Source organism: Poecilia reticulata, linkage group LG6 (genome assembly GCF_000633615.1).
Source record: "Poecilia reticulata strain Guanapo linkage group LG6, Guppy_female_1.0+MT, whole genome shotgun sequence".
Classification (NCBI taxonomy): Eukaryota; Metazoa; Chordata; class Actinopteri; order Cyprinodontiformes; family Poeciliidae; genus Poecilia; species Poecilia reticulata.
The window spans coordinates 27,561,966-27,586,823 of NC_024336.1; the positions used below are offsets into that span (position 1 = coordinate 27,561,966).

The 24,858-nt window shown below is 39.0% G+C and overlaps 2 protein-coding genes across 5 annotated transcripts in view; both read right to left on the reverse strand.

Annotated features, from left to right (window-relative positions):
• Nucleotides 1–8,226, reverse strand: part of nat10 (N-acetyltransferase 10) — a 17,724-nt gene extending 9,498 nt beyond the window's left edge. Inside the window, exons 1-16 of one of the 2 annotated variants that reach the window (XM_008411947.2) lie at nt 8,108–8,226; nt 7,899–8,019; nt 7,727–7,818; nt 7,476–7,647; nt 6,744–6,866; nt 6,609–6,670; nt 6,420–6,534; nt 5,213–5,320; nt 3,789–3,922; nt 3,620–3,713; nt 3,438–3,536; nt 3,220–3,356; nt 1,907–2,031; nt 1,668–1,818; nt 743–839; nt 545–661 (exon numbers count right to left, since the gene is read on the reverse strand). In XM_008411947.2, the coding sequence (XP_008410169.1) occupies nt 545–661; nt 743–839; nt 1,668–1,818; nt 1,907–2,031; nt 3,220–3,356; nt 3,438–3,536; nt 3,620–3,713; nt 3,789–3,922; nt 5,213–5,320; nt 6,420–6,534; nt 6,609–6,670; nt 6,744–6,866; nt 7,476–7,647; nt 7,727–7,818; nt 7,899–8,012 (1,740 nt within the window). In that variant the 5' untranslated portion in view covers nt 8,013–8,019; nt 8,108–8,226. Of the gene's footprint in view, nt 1–544; nt 662–742; nt 840–1,667; nt 1,819–1,906; nt 2,032–3,219; nt 3,357–3,437; nt 3,537–3,619; nt 3,714–3,788; nt 3,923–5,212; nt 5,321–6,419; nt 6,535–6,608; nt 6,671–6,743; nt 6,867–7,475; nt 7,648–7,726; nt 7,819–7,898; nt 8,020–8,107 lie in introns of those variants that run through there. The other variant, XM_017305425.1, reaches the window with a different exon arrangement.
• Nucleotides 8,227–9,028: 802 nt separating this feature from the next.
• On the reverse strand, nt 9,029–24,453 carry caprin1b (cell cycle associated protein 1b). 3 transcript variants are annotated; one of them, XM_017305426.1, is made up of 18 exons: nt 24,301–24,453; nt 22,170–22,325; nt 21,695–21,757; nt 21,514–21,600; nt 21,194–21,432; nt 21,025–21,107; nt 18,279–18,461; nt 18,144–18,196; nt 17,987–18,070; nt 16,139–16,312; nt 15,047–15,155; nt 14,911–14,972; nt 14,745–14,837; nt 13,425–13,571; nt 11,066–11,219; nt 10,798–10,974; nt 9,690–9,796; nt 9,029–9,594 (listed from the first exon to the last, which is right to left on the reverse strand). In XM_017305426.1, exons 2-18 carry the CDS (start codon nt 22,323–22,325, stop codon nt 9,508–9,510), a joined length of 2,058 nt encoding a protein of 685 aa, XP_017160915.1. In that variant the 5' UTR covers nt 24,301–24,453; the 3' UTR covers nt 9,029–9,507. The 3 variants fall into 3 exon arrangements, with proteins under 3 accessions (XP_017160915.1, XP_008410170.1, XP_008410171.1); XM_008411948.2 differs by having other exon boundaries at nt 10,798–10,977; XM_008411949.2 differs by lacking the exon at nt 13,425–13,571 and having other exon boundaries at nt 10,798–10,977.
• Between the last annotated feature and the right edge of the window lie 405 nt (nt 24,454–24,858).

Sequence of the window (24,858 nt, forward strand, 5' to 3'; positions counted from 1 at the left end):
AGTTCATGGTTAGCCTCCACAATTTTTAATGCATTTAGCAGTTTAACTTTTTAAATGTGTTTTGCAGTTTGTTGTTAGCAAAGTTAACAGTGAACCTAACATTTTGGTTAACTGTACCCACCACTGACAATAACTATCCTCAATTTTAATGCAAACATATATTCTCCATTACAACCATGGCAGCCATTTTGAAATATGCCCACCAGAAAAAGGAAGCTGTATCTCATTTCTGTGGTTCAACATATGTAGGCTATGACTTGACACCAAAAATATTCATCTCATTGCCAATTTTCATGCAAAGATTATCTTTCCATGTCAGCCATCTAGAAAAAAACGTCAGTAAATATGATTTCATGTGTGATTTGACACCAAAAGTATTATCTGTGATGAAAACAGCCAAATAAACATTTATTTGATGACCACGGCAGCCATCTTGAATTTTTTAGTGGCTAACTCCCCCCCCCCCCCAGCAAGTTCCTGGGTGCATCTGTGCCAGTTTGTGTTCTTGTATCGGCATGTGAAAGATTCTGCCGCTCTGTCCTACCTGAACGACGGCGAGGACTTCGGGCAGAGAGTTCTGGGTGGGCGGGACGGGCGGCAGCAGGCAGAAGAGGTGATGGGCCGGAGCGTCCGACAGCAGCTGCAGGTCGTTGGGGGAATTCTGCAGCGGCAGAAAAAAACCAGGTCGCAGAAAGAAAATGACTCAAAAGATGACGTGTTGATTTTCAGAGCGAAATGTCACCTTATAGTGCGACGCCACGTAGAGAGCCATCAGCCTTTGCAGAAACGCCTCGGATGCCTTGTGGTAGCAGAACAGCGTGTCTCTGTTTACATAATACCTGAACGGCGTTCGCTGAGGACAAACGCTGGAGCATCTGGGGGACATTTCACTAAATTCACAAAGTAAAATAATCCGTAGAACATTAAAGGTTTAAATTATGACTTTTTCTTTGTTGGTCGTTGTTTCTCTACTCTGATCTTCTGGATCTACCGTCCTGCATGTTTTAGGCGTTTCCCTGCTGCTGCTACAAACCCGACCAACGATGTTATTATTTACTAAAACTAACAAAATAACAACTAAAAGTGATGAAACATTTTCGTTATCCGAAGTGAATAAAAACGGTAATTAGTGGTGAAAACTATAACTAACTGAAACTACATGGGCATTACTGAAACTAAAACACTAAAATTATAGATATAATAACCTTAGTTTTTGTGTTTGTGAAACTATTTCAGCCTTTTGAATTGATGTGATCTTAAAAACTAACAAACTCTAAAAACTAAAACTAACCGAATCAAACAAACAAAAAGTCACGACGAAATAAAACTAAACTGTAATGAAAAACCCAAAGTTATTATAACCCAGAACCCGACGTAAGTGGCTTCTGCAGCAGCAAACAGCAGCAATGCACCTCTGATCAATGCCTGATCAATATGAACAGATATTCTGATGAGGTATTTTAGTCCATCATAAAGTTCTGCCATGTGTTTGATAAATCAGGCAGGACTTTATTTATATTTGCAATTCTTTAGCAGATGTTGTTCAACATTTTTCAGTGGAAATCATTACTGCGATACGTTTTATTTCCGAGGAGTGTTAGTAAGTGTAAAAGGTGCTTAAATTATATTCTAAAATTCAGAACGAATCGGTTGAAAATGAAGGATACAGGTCACAGGCCTGGGGCAGCGGGCAGCCAGAAATGAGTCTGGGAATGTTGAGGCAGTCCAGACACAGCAGCTCATTCAGCCACTTCTCCACGGCGTCGCCCGCGCCGTACCGAATGGACTCATGCAGAGAAACCTCGTGTAGCGTCCGAGCTGCGCACAGCAGGAGACGAAGATAAGAGACGGTCAAACTAAACTCTGCTTGAGGACGGAGGGAAGGAGCAAGAGGGTGAAGGTGAACCTGCTGCCAGCCTCGCTGTGTTCGTGTTTCTGTTCTCTGCAGAAAGGTTCTGCTGACTGTCGGCGCTCTGCTGCCTCAGCTGCTGGATCAGTTTGAGAGAGAGCGAGCGGCCGGTGCCTTCGTAGCTGCAGAGGAAGCACAAACACTTCAGATCTCAGCGGCACGTTGATAACAGCCAGAAGCTTCATTAAGATGCTCAACACAAACTGCTGCGAAGCGGGAGAACCAACAAAATGCAGGAAGCTGTTCAGAGACGACGAGAAAAGGGATGAAGAATAAAACCTACAGCTGCACCGATTGCAGCTTTCTTACCGATCACCAATCTTTAAAAAAGATTGATACGTCTTATAATCCAACAATGATAAATTTTATGGAACTTATGTAGTAAATATAAAATACATAATTCTTATGAATTTAGTCCATCGCCATCTGTTTTATAAAGGCAGGACTTTCTGTTATTAGGCTGTCAGACGTCTGCAGACTGACAGATGTTTCACATGCGAGTATCGGCCAAAATCAAAGACACGGGGGCCGATCAATCAATCGGTGGATCCAATAACAACAACATGATCTATAAAACTGTGGTAAAAACCTGGAGGAAACGCTAAACATACAGCTGCAATAAAAATGAAATCCATGTGGCCTAGTCAAAGTCCAGATCCAAGTCCAGTTGAGAACCTGTGACAAGACCTGAAAATCCTTCCCACCCAAACCGACTAAACTTGAGATATTTCACAAAAAAACAACGAGCAAAAATGTAAATTTATAATATTGAAGCTGGTAGACAAAAAAGAGAGACAACAAATATTTTAGTTCACTTAAAATAAGACAAAAATGACTTATAAGTGACTTTACAGCAGGATATAGGAGCTTGTTTTAAGTAAATAATTTATTTCTTATTCAATTGGTAGATAAATTAACTTCTAATTAACATTTTTCTCATGTTATTAGTGAAATAATCTTTCAGTGGAAGCAGAAGTTTTTCATCAGAATAATCTAAATAGAACTAAAACAGGCTCACACTGAAGGTTACCTATAAGTTAGTTTTGTCTTATTTCAGGTAAACTAAGATATTTGCTCTAAAAACTAGAGCAGAAATACTTGGTAAGATTTTGTGTTTTTGCAATGAAAGCCATTTGAAAACCAGGCAAAACAACTTTTAACCAAAAAAGACTAAATAAATCTCCGTTAAAAAATGTGTTGAAGTTCCAGGGGAATTAATAGTTGCAACATGTTTTTAGTCTCTCCGTCTTTTCATGCGTCAGCATCATTTTTGTGCGAGCAGCGGCGGCGGCGGCGGCGTTCTGTCTGACCCGTTGATGGTGGAGGCCATGAAGACCAGGTACGGCCCCAGGAGGTTTTTAACCAGAGGAAGCGGGATGGCCGCAGCCTCGTCGATGACCAGCAGCTCAGCCTGGCCCAGTTTCACCGCGTCTCCGGGATGGATGTACTGACGGACGTCACAGTGAGGATATTTTAGTTTTTATCATCATATGGGGTCGTTAAGCCGTTTAAAGTGGTTCAGCGTTACCTGGATGGTCTGTCGGTGCTCTTTGAAGACGTTCACTCGCACCACTGCTTTGCTGAATTCAGGATTTAACGACTGGATGATTTCGTAGTCCAGATGCTCCTGCAGATTGAAGCTGAGCATTTTCACCTCCTCTGCCTTAATATTTGATTAATCACAAGCAGGAAGATGCGGGCGGCGCCCACCTGATACTGCAGCGCATCGAAGCCTTTGAAGATGAACTCGAACATGGTGTGAAGGTTGTCGGGACTCGGCGACGTTACGAAGATGTTGGAGTAGCTGAATTGAAGGAAGCAGGCGTCAGAGACGATGAACAGCAAAATGTTGGATATCTGGAGTGAATTTGATCTGTACCCAAACGCCACGGCGGCTGCGACCGCCAGCCCCATGGCGGCGGACTTTCCTCGGCCTCGGGCGGCGGTCAGAGCCACGGTGCTCCGCAGGGTCTTCTCTGAAACGGCCTCGATAAACTTCAGCACAGCCTTCGCCTGCAGGAACCAGAACATTTATCACCTCACGGCTGGGAGGTCCAAAAAAACGAGATTTTATCAATTAATCACATATTTAGTTTCAATTTAAGGACTTATAATTTAGATGAACTCGATGACGGGATATGAGGTCCAGGCTGGGATGTTTATGTTTATTTTAACTACAAGGAAAAAAAAAATTTATAAAAATACCTGAATAAAGTCGTATTTTATGAGACTCCAATGCGAACAATGAAAATGAGGAATGTTGAGCATCTTGTGAAGTAATACTTTAGCATACGTTTTCTAGATAATTATCAAATTATTAACATTAGCAGGACTTTGTAGCCATCAAGCAAACAAATGACTACTTTGAAGAAAGAGCCGCACAAACTGGGCTGGTCACATTATATTCTGATAACTACGTTTCTTCTTACTGAAACAAAGTTTTTCTTGTAACTTTAAGACTTTTTTTCAGTTAAAATTTCATATTTTTTGGCTAAAATTATGAAAATGTTCTCATAATAAAACAAAAGTTCTCAGGCTGCCCTAATATTTTCGGTCCTCTTTTTTTTTTTTTTTTAGAAAACAGCAAAAAAAGGACAAAATATTTTTTAAAAATGGATTAAAATCAGAAATCAAATCTGTCATGTAAAAAATCTGATACTTTCACTGCAAAAACACAAAATATTACCACATATTTTTGATTTAGTTTATTGTGCAAATATCTTAGCACACTTGAAATAAGAGAAACCAACTTAAAAGTAACTTTTTGACAAGACATGCAGGCTTGTTTTAAGTCAATAATTCCTTAATACTGATGAAAAGGTTCTTGTTTTATTGGCAGATAAATTAACTTGCAACACGGGAAAAATTTCATAAGTCTGACTTCAAAGTCTGCAATGTCAATCTGCCAATTGAACAAGCATTTTTCCATCAATATTAAGGAATAATTTACTTAAGCCGAACCTTTATATCGCACTGAAAAGTTACGTTTTAGTTGGTTTCACTTATTTCAAGTGTGTTAAGATATTTCCATTAGAAACTAAATCAAAAATACTTGGTAATATTTTTGCATTTTTAAGTCGTGTCGCCTGGGAAAAGCCATCAGCGGCTCCAACAATAAATAACTCATCAGTTGTGGTTCAAAAGTGTGAAGTGAAACTTAAATACGCCGACAGTCGACTTTCTAAGCTTCTTCTCTTTCCATGAGACGCCAAATCTCCCGTCAGCATTTGTTATCTCTGAGTTTTCCAGTGGGTTGAACAACATTCGGCAGTAAATGTGAAGCAGCGTGAGATCGAGGCCGACCTGGTCCAGGGTCCTGCAGCTGTCCACCAACACGCCAACGGGCTGCGTGTCCTGCAGGGACTCCTTCAGCTCCTTCAGCTCCTGCTCTCGAGGAGACGAACCGTCCTCCTGCACAGAGACAGTGAGGACAGACTTAACCAGAAAACTGGACCTTTGTTTTGCTTTAGTTGTGTGTGAAATGTTTGGTGTTTCAAATACTTTGATAAAGGAATCTAGAGGTCAGATTTCAACCAGAAAAGTTCAACCACTTCTGATTGAGCCAACAGAAAGACGCCCGTCTGGAGAAATTGTGTCCAAACGTTTTGTAACTTGGGTCACAATTGACAAAAAAGGACAAAAATAAAGGAATAAGGGGAAAAAAAACAAGGAAAAAATGGAACAAATGAAAGAAGTAAAAAGGTGAGAATACAGATTTTTCTTACTCAAATGTTTGTTTATCGTGCAGAAATTTAAGGGTTTTGCACGTTTGCCTCACGAAAGGAAAAACATCCCAGTTTGTAAAAGTTTTAGGTTTCAAACTTTACCTGAAATGTGAGCTTTGGTTAAATGAGACTGTTGGGAGCAGGAACAATCCCCAACTCACTGTTATGCACGGTGGAGAATCTGTGATGCTGTGGGTTCTTTTCTTTTCTAAAGGAAATTTAAGTTGGATTTTCACTTTTTCTTTTTCAGTGTAAATGAATTTATTTCAACGTTTTTTTACACATTTACCAGGGCAGCAAATAAATATGTCTTGACCTGCCAAAATAAAAAAATAAATCAAATAATCGCATAACAAATTAAAACAACCTCAATAATGATCATTTATTCTTTTCTCTCTCTCTTTCTACTGGTCTTCAGTTTGGAGCTTTTGGCCTCAACTAGGATAATTATGTTTACAGAAGCTTCATAATTCATTTTATTTGTCGTTTTGTTTATTTACTTTGTTTATTAAAAATGTCTTCCAGTTCCAGTCTTAAAATGTTCATCAAAATTTAAAGTTCATTGATTTTTGAAAATGTTTTCTTGCATTTTAGTCTCACAACAACAATAATATAATTAATCACGATAACTTCTGGGATAATTTAAAATCTAAATACGTCTGCATCAGGATGTTTATCTGATTTCTTTATTCATCAGTTTAGGTTTTTCCTACTCATTCCCAACTTATCTTAGTTTTGCAAAAAGAAGAAAAAAAAACAAAGTTGATTTCAAACAGTTTTGGTACCTGAGTCTTGGGAGGGACTGGCTTGATGTTCGCCATGTGGCTGGAGATCGGCAGGATGTTGAGCTGGTCGTCGATAACGACGCAGTTTTTACAAGAAGAAAGCGACAAAATGAATCTAAAAGGAAAACAGAGGGACTTATATTCTTGTTCCACTGATTGAATAAATGTAATTAAAAAAGTAACACTGACCTCTCGTTGAATCTGCCAACGACATCCTGATGAGCCTCGGTTCTGTATCGGGAGTGAACGTCCTGCAGGGAGAGAGGAACTGTTCTCCTCTGAACTGAACTGATGAACTGACAGCAGGAGGAGCTGAAGGCTTACCATGGTCATCGTGTAGAGCTGCTTCAGAGAGTTCATCGTCCTGAGGAGAATCACCACTATGCCGCCTCCTTCCACCGTCTCAACGGTTCGCGCCAGCAGGTTGGGAGTGAGCGCTTCAAAATCCTGGCGGACGAGTAAAAACCCAAAAATTAAACATGGAAAGTTTAAACATATTCAACTAAATCTGTAATTAATTTCCTCTTTGGGTTCAATAAAGTACTTTAGCAGGAAGGTGTCGGTGACGACACATTTTGGTAAGCCAAATTTGCGGTACTGTAATTTCCCAACACTTTGTGCTGCTCTCCTCTGAAAGGGGAGACGTTGCGCTTCCAGCCAGTATCAGGTTATTACGGTAATTTCACTCCCACAGGCACCACGTTTTATTCAGCTTAAATTTGATGAAACACTCTTCATAGACTAAAGTAAATAAGCAATGCTTAGCCTGGAGGCCTGCCAGGCTTATAAAACACTGGGGGAAACCCTGATAATCAATGAAAAATTAATCAACAATCTGATGTGTATTGATAAGTTTAACAATAGTGTGTTATTGGTTTTCAAAACTGTTGACTGTATGATGTCTTTGGGTTTTTTTTAATGATTTTACAATGTAAAGCACTTTGATCCGCCATGTTGCTGAAACGTACAGTACAAATAAGCTCGTTTGATTGAAGATATGCTTGTTTTTCTGGTAGTGGCCATAAATGGTTCTCCTGTGAGCAGGAGCTGACTCACCTGTAGGACACACATGCCGTACGTGTTTCCCAGGATCTTGTGCGTCTCGTTGTAGTAACAGTAGCGGATGTTGGTTGCAGCGACGAAGAGCTCAAACGGATCGTCCTGGTTCAGGTTCAATGTTCCAGTTTTGATCTTCTTCTGCAGCTGTTTCATGCGTTTCTTCCGGTTGCTGTTTCAGAAAGACAAAAATCAAATCTCTACCTGCTCGTCACCGATGGCAGCTGGATGTGTGTGTTGTTTACACACACCTGCTGAATCCAAGGTCCTTTTTGTAGCACCAGAGGACCGACGGTCGGGCTCTGACGGCGGCTTTGGACAGCATGTGATGAAGGATCACCACCTGGATCAGAAGCAGGTTGGTTTGTGTTGAAGCTGTGAAAATAAACTCTTGTCGTTTCTGCGGGTGTGTCGGGTTTATACCTGATCTCTCCCTCGGTCTCCCACCACCACAAACAGGGTTCGGTGTTGGAGCGCGACTCCATTCTCGATCTGGACCCGAATCCGGTTGTCTACTTTCTTGCGGACAGTCGCCATCGTACTTCTATAATCATCAGCACAACAATGATAAAAATCAATGGCCGCATTCGCTCTGTCAGCAGATAAAATTAAACCAGCACATTTTAAATTACCTTAAATAAAGCTCTTGGATATTTCTTTTCACTTAGTAATCTTAAGGTTTACGGCTGCATGGAGCTACATGCCGACCATGTTGATAAACTCACGTGGAGACAGTAGTTCATGAAGGACCCCTGTGTGACGTCAAAATAGTGCGACATATTCTAAAGTTTCATTTTTGTTTTCACCACGCTGGGTACAGTATAAAATGTTTTTATTTAGTTTATTTTAGTAATTGTTACGGACACATTTTCCTGACGCTTCAAGAAATGAAAAGCTACCACAAACCTCAAGTCGCAGCCTGTTGCTGGGATACGTCAGCGAGCCGCCATATTGGGAAGGGAAACAGGTATCACTACGTGAACGTGATATTTGGCTTTTTAAAACCAGGAGTATTTAGTTGTCTATATTCCAACTTATTTAATCAAGGTATTTATCACAGTAAACACTAAAACAAAATGCCATTTTCCGTTAATTTGGATAAAATGCTAGAAACATTTTTTAAAGTAAAACTAAGTAAACTTAACAAATGAACCTAAACATCATAGTAAACAATTGTTCATGTTTTGAGTGTAAGGCAGTTTAGTAGAAATTCGGTTATTTTAGCAGTACAGAATAAAAATGTAACGTATTTTCCCTTACAAACCATCTTCAAGATTTTAAATCCAAGAATCCTTCAGTTTTATCAATGCGCAAAACTTTCATGATTCCTAATCTCGAGTTGAATGATTAACTTTTATTGATTACAGTTCAAATAAATTAAAATATTTTCTACTTTTAATTTTGATACCATGTAAATATTTTTAGCACCTCTAAGAAGCTAACAAAGCCCACACCAGTTTCACCCATTTTTGGATATTAAAATACTTTTTGCAATTGTTTCCAGTTTTATACACAAAGAAGATATTTTTATGTAAAAACTCAAAGCTGAAACATGATTATGCAACACAACTTTATTGAAACTCTTGAAGCAACATCAATTTACAAACAAGAATACGGGAGCTTGTTAAACAAAAAGTCTTCTTTCTTTGAACCAAAATGACAGAAAAGAACCGAAGAAGGGAAAGAAACTCCCATAATTTGGACCAGCAGTGGCAGGTGCATTGGTTAATAAAAAATATATATTTATATATAACTTATGGAATCTTTCAAGTTTACAGGACTGTTGGTACACACGGCTGGTGTGAACCAGTGATTGGGTTCACAGCTTACCTTGTGTTTTGAGCTTTAAATGATTTATTATTTCCAGATATCAAAGCTCGCATCACTTTGATTGAAGAGACAGAAAGTAAAAATACCACTGATAAGGAACAAAGAAATCAGAGCAAACATGAGATGGGGAAATGCATTCATGAATTTTAAATTTTTCAGTGTGGTGCAAATTTTTCAGTCACAGTCATTTTAAAAGGCCATTTCAGGATCGAATTGCTTGAGTGCTGCTTCGTGAAACTCCTCTGGGGCCTTGGCCGGCTCCTCGCTTGTAGTTCTGTTGGTAACCGTCCTTGATCGGCGGCAAAGAATAGAGACATTTTAGAAACTTCTGACAGCACATTTTGTTTTCACAAAGCCAGCGGAGACTTAAAGCTTCTTTCATACCCTCTGATAATTCCCATTTGGATAATCGCGAGGTGTGTTGAACTGGGGCTGTCCATATCCAGAGTTGGGAGTGCTGGCGAAGGGAGGGCGATAACCGTCATAACCACCTGGAAAAAAAACAAAGATTTCTATAACACTGACGGAAAAACATAAGATTTGAATCTGTTTGGAACATTTCTCCACTCTGGGAAGTATTTCTCACTATCTGTCAAGATATTTAGGTTGCAAGAGAGAAAGAGAGAGTTCAGCAGCTGATGGGGGAACTACATTTTTCATCTTTAAATTTTCAACCTGCCCATCAATGAACAAGCTGAAAGCACGGCTGCAATAATCCCTCGAATGATTTGATTAAAAATATCCGCAAGGTATAATCGCTTGCCTCAATTCTATTAATTCGTCTGAATCTGTTGGGGAAAACTGTGTTTTTAGTAGGATTGAAACAATGAATTGAATTAATAGTGATTCATTATTCAAATAATCTAATTTAGTCATTAATTAATCATTAACTGGAGTTTACAGACTCAAAAAATTTCCCCTTGCAGAAAAAACAAAATCTTACCAAGTATTTTTGGTCTAGTTTCTAGTGCAAATATCTTAGTAAACTTGAAATAAGACAAAACTAACTTATGATTAACTTTTTTAGTAAGAAATAAAAGCTTGTTTTCAGTAATTAATTCCTTAATATTGAGGAAAAAGTGCTTCTTCCATTGGCAGATTAACTTATAGCGAGACATAAGTCTCGCTATAAGTTGGCAGATAACCAATAGATAAGTTATCTGCCAACTTATCTATTGGCAGATAAGTGTAATTATCTGCCAATAGATCAGAATTTGAAGCAGGTGAAACTAAAATGCCACCTGAGGAGTTCTGAGTAGAACATGTTTATAGACAAAGGTTCTTTGTATCTTAAATGCAAAATGTATATATTTTTGTACAATTTTGGCTTAATTACAGCTCTGAGTCTGCTGATCTTTCAGCAAATGGTTTTTTCCCCCCCAGAGTCTGTATACTTCAGTTAATCAACTGATTACTAAATTAGTTGATGATTATTTCAGCAGTCGATTAATCAGGGTTTATCGTTTCAGCCCTGGTGCAGACGAGCGCTGACCTCTGAACCCGTTGGAGGCGCCTCTGTAGCCGTTGATCATGCCGCGGGCGTTCCTGGGCCCGCCGCGGCTCATGCCTCTGCTGTTGTAGAAGGACTGAGGCTGCCTGCCGAAGCCCGGGCCCTGCTGAGGAGGCTGCTGGTGGCCTCCGCTCTGGTCCTGGGCGTGGAAGGCACCGACTACTGGAGCCAGGCATCAACGAAAACACGAGTCACACAGCCGTCGATAACGCCAGGAATGTAAAACTACACGACTGAAGAAGTTACCCACCAGACTGTAGCTGCTCAGACTGAATCTCCGTCTGCTCCACAGAATGCTGCGACTGGCTGCTGAAAGCCGGGTTGTAGCTGTTCTGGTACTGGTTGGCCTGGTTCAGGACCTCGGGCTCATTAGCTGGCGGGACTGGGGCATTAAGGTTGAACACCTGACGGGACAAACAAGGGCCACATTGAGGTGAAGCCAAAACCAGAGGAAAGCTCTGTGATGTAGAACACGTTCTTCACTTACTGGATGTATGAGAAACCCACAGATACAGCAGAAGAGTTTAAAACGATTAATCCAGATTACATGTAATCTCTGATAATATGATCACAACATGGCATGAGAACAGTTAATGCTCCAATGCAAACAAACTAGCAGATATATTTTAGAATCAAACAATCAACTAACACTTAAAACCTCCATACATCTTAATCCAGACTCGACTTCTGGAAGCAAAATATTTCAAAAGCATTTTCTGACCACGAAATGACTTTATAGCTACGGGAAACAGTTTAAATATGCAGCAGCATCTGATGAACGATTGCTGCAACATGAACCTTTTTCTTAACATGAATGTCAAACTGATCTGTAAGTTCAAAGGGCAGTTCAAAGGGTTTACCATGAATTATAAGGAAATACAAACAAAACAACCAAAAGAAAGAAAAAAAGGTAAAAGTATAAAACTAAATATTAGTTCCCCATATTTAATAAATGTTCTATTTATAAACTAATAACTGTTTCTCTGGATCTTAAGTTTGTTCTGGACTATTGAGGTGTAAAACTAAATATTGGTGAAGTATAAAGCTAGATGTTGGTTCCAGTTGTTCTGGGTTGAGTTCTGGGTTTGTATAAAGCTAAATGTTGATTCTCCATGTTTGATTCTTGTTCTGGGTTGTCAAGTAATAAACTAACAGAAGTTTCTCCAAGTTTTGCTCTGATATTAAGCTAATGTGTTAAACTTATTGACAACAGAAAAAAGATGAACTACTTTCAAAGTAAGAAGTGAAGACAATCCACACACCAGTAATCTTATGTCTGTTGCCAAGGCAACAAGAGCTGTTTGTGAGCATAAAGTTCTTCAGGAATAAGTTACCCGACTTTACATTTTGACATTTACATTAATGTAGTGCAGTTACACCCTGAAAACTTTTGAGTGAATATTTGCCATCGGAAACTTGTGGTAATTTTTTTAATTTCTGTTTTTAGGCTTAAAAGCAAAGAAAAACATCAAACATTTACAAAAGAGGATTGATACATTTTCTTCCATGGGACGTTGATGTTTGTGGAAAACGATGTAAACGAAAAGAGCACCTACAGTAGTTTCCAAAAAATGATGAGGAAAAAAATAAATAAATACCGCAGATCTATGCCATTCCATAGCAGAAGTAAAATGCAGGATTTATTCCATGCAAAAAAGCATTTTTTTGCACGTAAATTAGATGTTTAACAAACATTTAACTCTACATTTGTTATATCTAAGTTTCTTTTTTAATTCAGAGCCTTTATGGAAGGACCAAAGAGCCACAGGTTGCAGACCTACAAGTCTTTTTTCTACGTTATAGAGAAAGGATTTATGTAATTACCACATGGTTCCTTACAGCAAACAACTGTTAGGAGGAAAATGCCTTTGGATGTCAGATTAACAATGGAGGACAGACAGAACTAGAGCAGAAACAATGACCTGTGTCTGAACGCTACGAGTTTTAGTGAATCAAACGACCGGGCTTGAGACGCTTTTAAATCCCTCAGCACAGTGCTGGTTTTTTAGGTTTCCAAACGGCAGTGTATTTTCGATGTCTTCTTCTAAAAATCGTACGTTATGAATCAAATCTTACCATCACTACTTTTGACTAAGGTGAACTGTAGTCGGAAACATACAGTCGTCACTTTTGGAGACTTTCCACTCAACTCCAAGCTGCCGTTTGCTCACTTTTATTTTTCTCTCAACCATTTTTAAGAGAATGACCAGAAATGACCCTGAGCTGCAGGCATGAACACCTTCAAAACCGATGAGGAATGCTGCTCTCCTTGCAGCATCTGGATTTTTAAAACAAAACAGCTTGAACATGATGGGAAAATAAAGATAACGCTGCAAAAAAAAAAAAAAAAAAAACAACAACAAAAAAACAGGCATCCATGTTTTCTCATCAAATGTGCACTCTGGTTTTTTCCTAAGTCTTAAAGTCGAATCTTTGGCTGCACTCAGGCCTCTGGTGAAAAGCCAATATGAGCCCCAGCAGCTACTGACATTATGTCATGCAGAACAATGCAGACAGACACACAAGAGAAGCATGAGTTTGCATTCTTTGCAGTACGAGACTGGCTTGGCGTTGAGACAGAGAAACAGGAAGTATCATCACGGCCTTACTGTTTGCATTGACTGGAATGGAGCTGCATTGACATTGATGCCACTGCTGTGAGGAGCTTTGGAAACAGGCTGAAAGACCTGCGTCTGAGAGGCAGGAGGGAGGGCAGTGGAGAGGGGAGGCTGTTCTGACGACAATGACATGGAGGTCTGTTGCAGAGGGAGACACAACACACATTACATTTAGGGTTGGGATGGATATGTATGCTGCTGAAAGGCTGAGGCTGCAGTTTTAGGACAGATTAGAGGTTTTTTGTTGTTGTTGCTGCTGCAAATGAAATTTTCACTTCATAAAGTATTAGTAAGACCGTTTCCTTCTGTAAAATGTTTCTGCTAAAAAGCAACAAGTGAAAATGGATACCAGAGTGGTCAGACGCTCTCTTGAAGGGAGAAAATTCGTTTCAACACTTTCTGCTCATCCGGGTCATCAGATAAGGACACAGGTATTCTAACCACGAGCTCCACCATGACCATTTATTGATAAATTAGTCCAGTATCTGCATCTTAAGACACTTTACTGACAAGAGTTTGCTAGAAATAATTACAAAGTTCGTTTATTTCCCCCCCCGCCCACAGTAAAATTCAATAACTTTTTTTCAAGCATTTTCCAGGTAAGTTTTCAAACTTTTCCAGCACCAGACTCTGGAGATAAAACAATACAAACTAAAGAAGAGCTTCAATTCACTATTTTATTTATTAAATCATTTATTACTATTGTTAATAGCATCTTTTGATTGTATTCTACCTGCTACAGCAGGGACAAGATAAGCTAAAATATAATAAAAGTTTATATTTTGAAATGTTTCTCTTACACTCCCTATACAACCAACTGATCTGAAAAAGGTACAAAAAATCTCTAAGTTTTCTGCCATTCAACAAAAATAATTTTGATAATTCTAACTGACCTAAAACAAGACAAATTTTATCTGATTTAACTTCAGACAGCAAGAAAAGTGAGTGATCTTTTCCAAAGTATAGGCTTTTAATCAAACGTTAGCTTCCTGTCAGATGTAATCTAATGTTTGCATCCAACAAATGATGTAATCTTGTTAGATTGCAGTGGATTTTTTAAGGGTGTCAGAGTAGAATGGGGTTAAATGTTCATGCACACTCTAGAAGCCACTTCACTGCTCCACCACATGCACTAGTTTGCGTTTTTTTTATTTTTACTCCATCCAAATAAAATACCCCCATATTTATTACTGTAACTTTACAAAATGTGAAGCAGCTCAAAGGGTCTGAACCCTCACCAATCTTAAAAATGAATAAATAACTTGATTAATTTCCGTGGGACTGATAGACGCCAGAGAAAAGCTGCTTCACCTGGATTGGGTCGATTGGTTCTGTCGAGGGTCGAGAATCCGGTGTGTGAGAGGTCTGGTACAACGGCGGCGGTGTCGGTGAGACGATGGGGACCTGAAGACAACACAGCCGTTTCACATCGCCGTCACTATGGCAACCTGCATGGTGCTCATGGGTAACTACTCACTTGTGTGGGCTCGGGCTGCACAGGAACAGAAGTGGGTTGCGTTGGCCGGGACTCGGGGTGACCTGCAACGATCGCACTTTAATCAGACGCACCCGGATTTAAACCACAGCACGGCTTTTAATCGGGTCAAACGTACCTGGAGGACAAACCATCTGCGGTACGTCCAAAGGCTGAGCAGGTTTCATGGGCTGCGCCGACACGATGGCGGGATCGATGGGCGGTCCGTCAAACTCCAGCATGGAGTCCTGAGCGCAGAAAAACTCAGCGATAACGTACGACAACGACGTCACACAGCAGCTGTGTTTCCATTGGTCACTTCACTGCACAATTTAACATTTTGAAAATAAATGTTATTAATGGAGTAACGGCTGTTTAAAGTAAAAATAAATACATTTGCATGAGGTGGATTTTTCTGGCCGCATTGAAATTGGTTTATTTCTCAAAATTGCAATGGAAACACGAGTCACACGATCAACAACCGGATGTTTCTACTGACGCAAACCATGAAGAACGACAGGAAGTAGTTAGAGGATGACGACTCAGCATGTTTTCTATAAGTGAACACACTTATTCACGTGTGACTTTAATTATTTAATGGATCAAATAAAAAAAAACTTTGATCCCAAAGGGAAATTAAATGTTGTTGTAATGACGCGTTTTCTTGCGTTGTGCTCATCAAAAACGATTCCGACGCTTCAAATTTTGTTGGGGTATAAATTGTCGAAGGTGCATCAGAACCACTCAAGCCGTTGTTTTCCATCGCCGGACTATTTGTTGGATGTGTCAAACGCTCCAAATGGCGCCGTGCTAAACACGCAAAACACGGCGCAACAAGCCCTGGACACATAGACTCTGAATGTAAACCAGACGTGTGAAACGCGTTTGGTGTGAAGGCAACTTTACTCATTAATTCAAATTCTGTAAAGAGTTATTACAGGTAGTGATGGCTGTTGTAGCGGACAGTGTTACAGTGAATCTGGAGAAGCCTCTGACTGAAGACGCTCTGCCTTCCCCAAAACAGTCCCATGAAAATAATCAAGGAAAAACTATTTCCCTACAAAGGCAAAGGCAGAGAGAACAAATCTCCATGAAAGTGCAGAGCTACCCCAACATCCTGCCGCCCTGAGCGGTTCTAGAATAAATTGTGTCTCTTTGACATTAGCGGAACATTGGCAACATTTTGCGTATGTTTAATGGAAACGCAGCTGCTGTTGCGACCCGGCCTCACCTGCATGAAGTTGTACGTTCCCTGCATCTGTGCCATCAGGTCCTGCACCACCTGCTTGCGGACCATGGGGTCAGTCGGGGGAACGGGAGACGCGAGGTTCATGGGGTGGGTCTCCAGAGCAACAGGTGGCGCTGTCGGCTGTACGGGTTGCTGCTGCTGCAAGGCACTGACAGCCTGAAAGAGTGATGAAATGTTTCATTAGCTGTTCTGAATTCACTTCCTCTGAGTGTTTCAGAGCCGAGGGATTTTACTCCAGACTCTTAGATGGTGTAAAAGAAAACAGCAGTGATTAAAAAAATAATCTGTAAGATTATAAATAAACATTCCTAAACAAGTGCTGCACAACTCAGTAGTATAAAAATGTGTTATTTTTGCTCCAGGTTGTTTGATTCTCAAACTGTAACACACGAGCTTCTTTTTCTCAGTAAATAAACTTTACTGAGTTTATTACATTCAAATAATTCAAACAGATAAATATATTTCAACGGTTTTATGGCTTACAGCTGTTGAAAAACTCAAATCAGGGCGGGGCAATATCGATTTTATCGATTTGTCAACCTGCTAAAGGCCCCCCCCGTCTTCTCTGCAAGCGTTTTAAAACTTTTAATTATCTGGGCTTTAAAATTCAGGTCAGCTCACAAAAAGGATAGTTGAAAATATTTTATATTTGTAATTTATTTTTAAGAAAAGAAAGCAAGAAGTAAAAAATTTGATTAAAATCAATTTTTTAAGATTTTATTTATTTTCGCCCAGCCTCAACTCAAATTCAGACATTTTCTTCACCAATCGTTGTAGACCATAACCAGTTTATAACATACTTTTGTATTAAAACTGATCTTTTAATTGCTCTTGTTTAATTCATTTTCTGATTAACTCAATTTCCTGTTTTCATTAGAAGCACAACTATAAAAACAACAGTCTCTGTATCAGATTAACTTTTTTAATGGACTTACTAAAAAAAATCTCTATTTTAATTCGTTAAGTTGCATCTACTTACTGAAAAGTGTTTTTCATGTCCAAATGATTCAAGTTTGTGCTGCAGATATTAAGAAAAGGAACATTATAATAAATAGTCGCCTCTTCCTGCTGTGTTCGCCTGAAAACATTTAACAGCAGATATTTCTACCAGAGCAGCTTTCTGCCGCCATCAACGGCGACAAAACATCTAAAATGTCTTCTAGTCTCGCCGTCACGACTCGTTGCTGCAAGACGGAGGGAAGAAATAAACACCTGGAAATACTTCAGTGTTTTAAAAAACAAACAATAAAACTTCTAATGGGGCAAATCTTTATATAAAACTTAAAAGACACCTGCATCCAGTATTAGCATAATATAACTAGGCCTGTCACAATGAACAGTAGATCAATTAATTGCAAGATAAATTAAAAGAAACTCAATAATTTTCATTTGCATGATTAATAAAAACTGATAAAAGTCGTCATTCTGCTGCTTTGGTCTCAACTGGACTTTTTCTTGGAAGATAATTTTTACAGACACTTCATAATTCATTTTATTTGTCGTTTCTGTTGTGTTTTTTATTTATGTTGGATATTTAAAATGTCCTCCAGTTCCAGTGTTTAAATGTTCATTAAATTTTAAAGATAACTGACCCTTGACACTGTCATTATTACGATTATATTACTTGAAAACAATATTATCGTTTATCCTGGGACAATTTGTCGTCCAGCAAGATTTGTTATTGACAGACCTAAATATAACTCGTTAATGTTGATCTACAAAACACACGTTGCTTCAAATCCATCATTTAAATCAATTTTCCTCTAATTATTTTTACTAAGCATCAGTAAAACACCCCGGTGTAAAAAATAAAGCAGCTCTGCTACACACCTCGGGTTCCCTGGTCCACTCATCCGCCTGCTCCTTTTCACTGCCGCTGTAAGAGCTGTCTGGAATGAACTGTCTGTTTATGAACTGAAACAAAACAAAATCAATAAAAACGTTTGGAAAGCACAAATAAGATACTTTAAAAAAAAACTAATCTCACTTCTGTGGTTTCCACTGTGAGAGCCTCTGTGAATTCCTCAGCGACTTCAGTTTCTGTCAAGTTAACGCAGAACGGTGAGCAGATTTCACGGCTGGACGACTTAATCCTGAAAAATAGTTTTTAAGAAGTCGCTACCTGGATCAGCCGTCTGCTCTTCTGCCTCTGATGACTCGGCGACTGGTGCCACTGCTGCTGCCGCTACAGCTGCCGGCTCTTCCTCCTCCTCCTCCTCCTCACACACTCCGTTTTGGAGAGAGGCAATCCGGTCAAAGTATCCGCTCAGCAGAACCTGGTCCAATATGTCTTTCAGTGCCTTGTCTAGAACAGGATTAACAGGATCAGCAATTAGAATTAAGATTAGTAGCAAACAAAGTTGCAGAAATGATTTCATAAGCTGTAAACCTTTACATATAAATCTGAATTTTTAAGTTTAAGCTGTTTATATTTTACTGCTGTTAAACATTCAGATCTTGGAAAGATCACATTTTTAATGCACTTTAATGCAAAAGAAACATACGTACACAATTCGATGATAATATATTTTAAACCTTGTGAAGAAAGTAGGCGTGATCAGCTACTAATCAATGTGTTTTCTAAAACCTCAAAAAGTTACAGCGGTTTTCTTCCATCAGTTCAACTCCCATCACTGGTTGGTTGATTTTTATGGAGTTTTTAAAATGCCCAGTTTGTCAATGATGAACATGAATTTAGACTCTGAAAGGTTTTGCTGCAAACCAAAGCAGCACAAGCGCCATGCAAAAGTTTCTAGAGAAGAAATACAGGAACAGCTGAGGAGCTGATTGGCTCATTTCCTTCTGAATTAGTGTTTTGAAACATGACTTCATAAAAAATGCTATTAGGCAGAAAATTACACATACAGCTGAGCATTTCCTCCTACTTTGATGATTTATCTTTGGTGAGACGCTCCAAATATCTGCGGTCAGAAGAACTCTGAGCCATCACCCTAATCTGCCTCCACAGATTCTCCGAAATATTAAACTCTGGGGGGTTTCAGTCACTTCAAAATCACTAACATTACTTCTGAACCGAAGAAAACAAAGACCAATTTAAACCCAAGTATGGCAAGGGTATGATTACATTTGGTCTTAACTTTATATTACCCACAAAACTAATTTAAAGAGGCAGTGTTATGCATTTTCCAATCATATGGTGTCATTTTATACCACAACCAAGTAACTATTTTACCTTCAGTTGTTATAAAAATGTGATATACATCAAATATGACTTTAAAAAGAATCAACTTTGTAATTTAGCACCCTGAAATTAGGCCTCTGTCTCTTTAAGAAACTCCTGCTTTCTCCGAAACCGCGTCATCACAACATGGCTCCTCTATTAACCCTTTAACAACATTTTTACCAGCTTTGCACTGAGAAGTAGCTCCTATAACGAACTCAGAGATGCACAGTTCCACCAGATGTTTGCTAATTGATGCTGGCTAGTCTGAAGGAGTTGAGTGTGGGAGTCACGCCGAATAACACTGTAACATGATGTACAGCTCAAAAAGTATATTTTACATGCTACTGGCCCTTTAAAAGAAAATTAAGCAAATAAAAAAAGAAAATCTTTTGGCTACCAAATGTAAGAGTCTTGGGGACAAATCACAGCCTTAAAAACAAAAACCAGAATAATTTCCAATATCAAACCTTGACCAAAGACTTCTGCATACCATGAGACATTTTTACACTTTACTGAGTTATTTCCTTTGCTTTGCGGCTCTTCATGCAAAGCAGCAGCCTCTGTAATTTGACCCCTACTTTTCCAAATGACCCCTCAATGAGGCGAAAGGGACTGCCTGGAGTTACAGCAGTGAACTGGGTCACCGTCGTCCCAGCAGAGACCGGACCAGGGGAACCGCAGGCGATGGGGCCCCTGGCACCATGCCCTGCTGCTGAGTCAGGATCAGGCTGCAGCCCCCGGAGCAGAATGCAGCAGCACCAAACCCGGGACCAAACCGCTGAGAGCGCAGGACGCACACATCCGCTAAACCTGATCACTTCAGTCCAGTCGCTGCACACAGAGTGTTTAAACCAAAAACTCGCTCATGGATGCAGAAACTTTTATACCTGCTTCGCTCATAAGCCTGAAACGGATCACTTACAGTCGGCTACGACACGGTGAAAAGCGTCATGACGACGGCTGCACCAGCAGCCATCTGATTAAATAAAATGTCCTGCCAACTATTAGCACCAGCTGGACATCGAGTTGCATTCATAATCATTAACAAAAGCAGTTTTGTCCATGTTTTCCAAGATGAATGCCAAAACATTTTATTAATAAAAAACACGGTATTTGGTCAGCTTTAACTTATTATAATAAATGCATAAAGTTGAAAGTAGTTGAGATTTTTCAGTTGCATTTCCAACACAAAGCTCATCTGTAAATATTTTACATCCTTTTTAAATTTGTATTATTCAAAGACAATAAAAAGGTAAATCTAGAACATGTTAATACTCCATCAGCATCGGCCCAGAAGCACAAAGGGACATCTTTAAATTTACAGCCCCAATTTGTACTGTAAAAAATATTTTATATATTTAGTTAGAAGATAAGAGAAGCCGTTTCTAAGCCCAATTTATATAAAGATAATGAAACCAAGTCTGTCACAATAAACAATTATTGGCAAATAAATTAAAATGAGCTTGATCATTTAATTTGTTTTTGTTTCTTTATGATTTACTGTTTTATTTTGGATATTTAAAATGTCTCCCAGTTCCTTTACAAGATTTTGAATGAGCAAACTTACATTATTATGCCATTATCAATATATTACTTGAAAATTGTCTCAAAACAATGTTATTCTTTATCGCAGTAATTTGTTATTTTGTCAGGAAAAGCAAATCTGAAGCTGATCCAAACTTACATGTAGTTCCAACCACAGCCTTGTCCTTCCCTTCAAGCAGGTCCCAAAGGTGCACAGATGCTTCTTCGTACTGGTCAATCAACCTGCGAGCATCAAAGCCAACAGTCAGAATCTCTATGTTAAACGTAAAAAATAAAAATCGTTTTGCATCTCGCCGTCTTCCACCAACCTCACACTCTGATCCCGTTCTGGTCCCACCAACTTATAGAACTCATCAAACGTGGAAAGGTCTCCGTCGGTGAGGAGCGGCGAGCCTCCCACGCCCTGCTTCAGGTCCAGCCGCACCGCTTCGTCTCCCAGCCGGTCAAGGACAAACTGCAGCTCAAGGATGTTCTTGAGCCGCCGCTGCTCTGCCTCCTCTCGCTGCAGCTGCTCCCGCCGTGCAGACTTCTTCACCACCTTCTGGAGCTGAGGGCGAGGAGGATCAGTTAGGAAAAACTGGAACGGACACAACTCTGAAAGAAGAAAAGGAAAAGAAAACATTCTTACATCTTGTCCCAACGTAATAAATGTCTTGTGCAACTCTCGGGCAAATTCCAAGTTGTTCGTGACTTCTTGGTACTTGGAGAGAGCCTCCTAAAAATGTCAAAGAGAAACAAAAGGTTAAAAATGAGAATCGATTGTACAAATACTAAAACAATTAGAGAATGTTGCCCTTCTGTGTACATACCAGCTGGTCCTGGTTGAGACCTTCTCCCTTGTTCTTCCTGACTTTGTAATCATCCAGTTTGCTCTGCAGTGACGAACCAACAACACAGCAGATGAAGTAGTTATAAACTTAAAAACTAATTATGCTTTTGGTTCTGGATCTTTCAGAATTTAAAAAGGTTTAAAGCATTTAGTTTTATACTTCTAAATCAGAGTGAAAACTTCAGAGCAAGATCTAGAGAAACTGCCATTAGTTTATAAATTGTGGAGGATTTTAGCATCAAAACACAATAAAGACTTAATTTTATTGTTGCGTCAACCTTCCAACCACTCAGGCCTCCTGTTTCAACTCTAGTCAGCAGATTTTAGTTTTCTACTTCATGACAAACGGAACATTTTAAAGTGTAGATTTTCTTTTATTATTGTCGTTTTTCTTGTAATTCATATCTGAGCTGCCTTGTTGCTGAATAAATAAAACTTCTTCCTCTTCTTCTTACCTTCTTCTTCTCCATGTTGCGGACCTTCTTGTCGATGACGCCCAGCACTTGCTTCAAGACCTCGGACTGGCCACAGCCGCCCATCGACCCTGGAGCGGATCCCACCTCTGGACTGGCGGATTGCACGGTCCTGTTTGCATTCATTGCTGAGGGCATCTAGAGATACGACGAGAAAATACAACATGTGACGATGATAACAAAACATTTCACTCACAAAATGTGTCTTATCTGCATCAGCAAATGTCTGGGGAGACAAAATCAACTGGAGCTGCTATGAGAATAATAAATACAATCTAAATATTCACTGAATTTACATAAAACAGGCATGTTGCTTTAATAAAAGTAAAACAATGTTTTCTACCATTACTAGAACACAAGATAATATTGATTAGTTTTACTGTGACTGTAATAGTAAACTAAATATAGAATAAATGAAAATAAATGTTCTTATTGTGGTGAATTTTATAACCTTTTACTATTTTACAGAGCTACAAGTAGAACAAGCTAATATTAGCCAGTTAGTGGAGCTATCTGCTCCGGTAGCAGTCCACAGAGCTTGTGAGTTTCCAACCTTTAGTCTTTAATTCTCATGATAAATAATTTTGTTCACTTTCAGGGGTAAAAAGAAAGATCAGATCAATGTTGGAGAAAAAGGTTTTGAGGCATAAATTAGGATAATCTCGAAATTCCATCATTTTCTGATAAATTTTATACCATTTCTGCTAAAAATGTTGCAGCAAGTATATTCTCTTTTATATTATAGTCCTCTGGGGAATAATTGTATAAAAAAAATCCATCAAGTCAGACTTACAAAACGAAAGCAAAATCACCAGCCTCCGTGTTTTGTTTGTGATAACTCTTGACATGTTCAGCACTGTGGTTAGCTTCAGATGTTTTAAATGTGCTCTATAAGTCAACTTTGACAGCTAGAAAAGGCCTCATTGTTAACCTCTTCAATGAACGCAGCATCATTTTAAAATGTGCTTTACCTTCTATGTTATTACTCCTAATATTTCTCCGACTAATTTTATAAAGGCAGAAAAAATTTAAATTGCATTAAACTACAGAAGCTGTATAATAATGTGATTTTGTGAATCCAATATTTAAAATCTTACATTTTAAATACCAGAAACAGGCACATAGACACAGCACAAACTGAGGGATTTGGCTGCTAAGCTTTTATTGTAAACTCCAGTTTTGTCAATATATTGACAAAGAAACTAACTGATTTGCATTTTCTTTTTGGGGACAAAAAGAAACTTTAGGTTATTGTGGGTGCAGGAGATTTTTCTGTTGTGACATCAGTACTGTATAGATCAGGCAGGTTGGTGACTCAGGTTTAAATACCACAACAGTTTCATGGCTCGATGTTCTTTCTGTCAACACATTTCAAACCTTAGCCTGAACCCCGAGTCCTTCTTACAAAAACAGGAGATCAGGCAGATCCTTAACAATGAGAACATAATGCACGTTTTCCAGTTGATTTGAAGTGTCAATAACGAGGAAAAAAATTCTAATCAACATAATTCACCATTTACTAACCATCTCTGTCGCTTCTCTATTTGTATTGTACCCCGATAACACGATTCTGTTTGAACATTTTAAAGGAAATTGATTTGTCCAGATTGCATGTTTGTGTAGATGGTGCTAAACTGCGCATTTAAAGCAGCACCTAAAGAGGAACATTGCTTCCGAAAGTAACTGTTATAGGACTTGACGATTCAATCAAGGAAAAACGACCATACTTAAGTTGATATATGTTAAGTATTAGCTTAGATGTATGGAATATATGATTTCGTAACACAGGAACTGTTCCTGCTAATCAGACGATATCTGTAGCAACCTGGTAACTTTCGTTTCAACGGTTTAGTATGAACAGACGTCTGGAAATTACATAATAACATGGTATAAACGCATAATTCCGTCAAAAAGCGCCGTAATTCTCTCAGCAGTGCGGTCAAGCCGCCTGCTTTTGCCTCGTTTCGGTAAAAATGGCCCTGGCCGCACCACCGTTAGCACACAGCGAAGACTTAGCATTAGCTCGCCTGGCTGATGTTAACACCAACGCGTGTTGACCACCAGCTGGTCGGGAACCTCTTTTCCTCGACAGCCCGACTCCCGATTCACCCACCTTGTTGTTATATATCCTCGGGGAAGCTTGATAGCTTAATTTAGGTAAAAGGCCAAGTTGTTATTGTTGTTGTGTTGCTTTTTATTTTTCTGTTTCACTCTAATGTGGGATCCGCCCGGCCGGCCTCACCGACAACTGAGACGGTTAGAAAGGAGCAGAAACTCTTTATAAAGACCGAGGTTCCTCTATAGCTCTTCAAGATATGCCTGAATAAATACGGCAAAATTAAAACAAGGTACGAAAAAATATTAATGAATCATAATAGTTCACATACTCATGATGGAAAATAATCAATTTATTGTTTAAAACAAAGTAACCAGTTACCATCTAAAGGACAGGTACATTTTATTTGTGGACAGGCACAACTTTCAACATACTCGTCAAAAAATCTGCACAATCATTAGCTTTGATTAGGCTGTATAACTTCCCTGAAGGAATGGGCATTTCATATGCCTATTAAATATTTCTTACTTCATACGTTTTACATTGTAGATTTTTTTTATGTGTTACATTTTATATGTGTTTATTTGATTAGGTTTATATTATGCTATATAATTA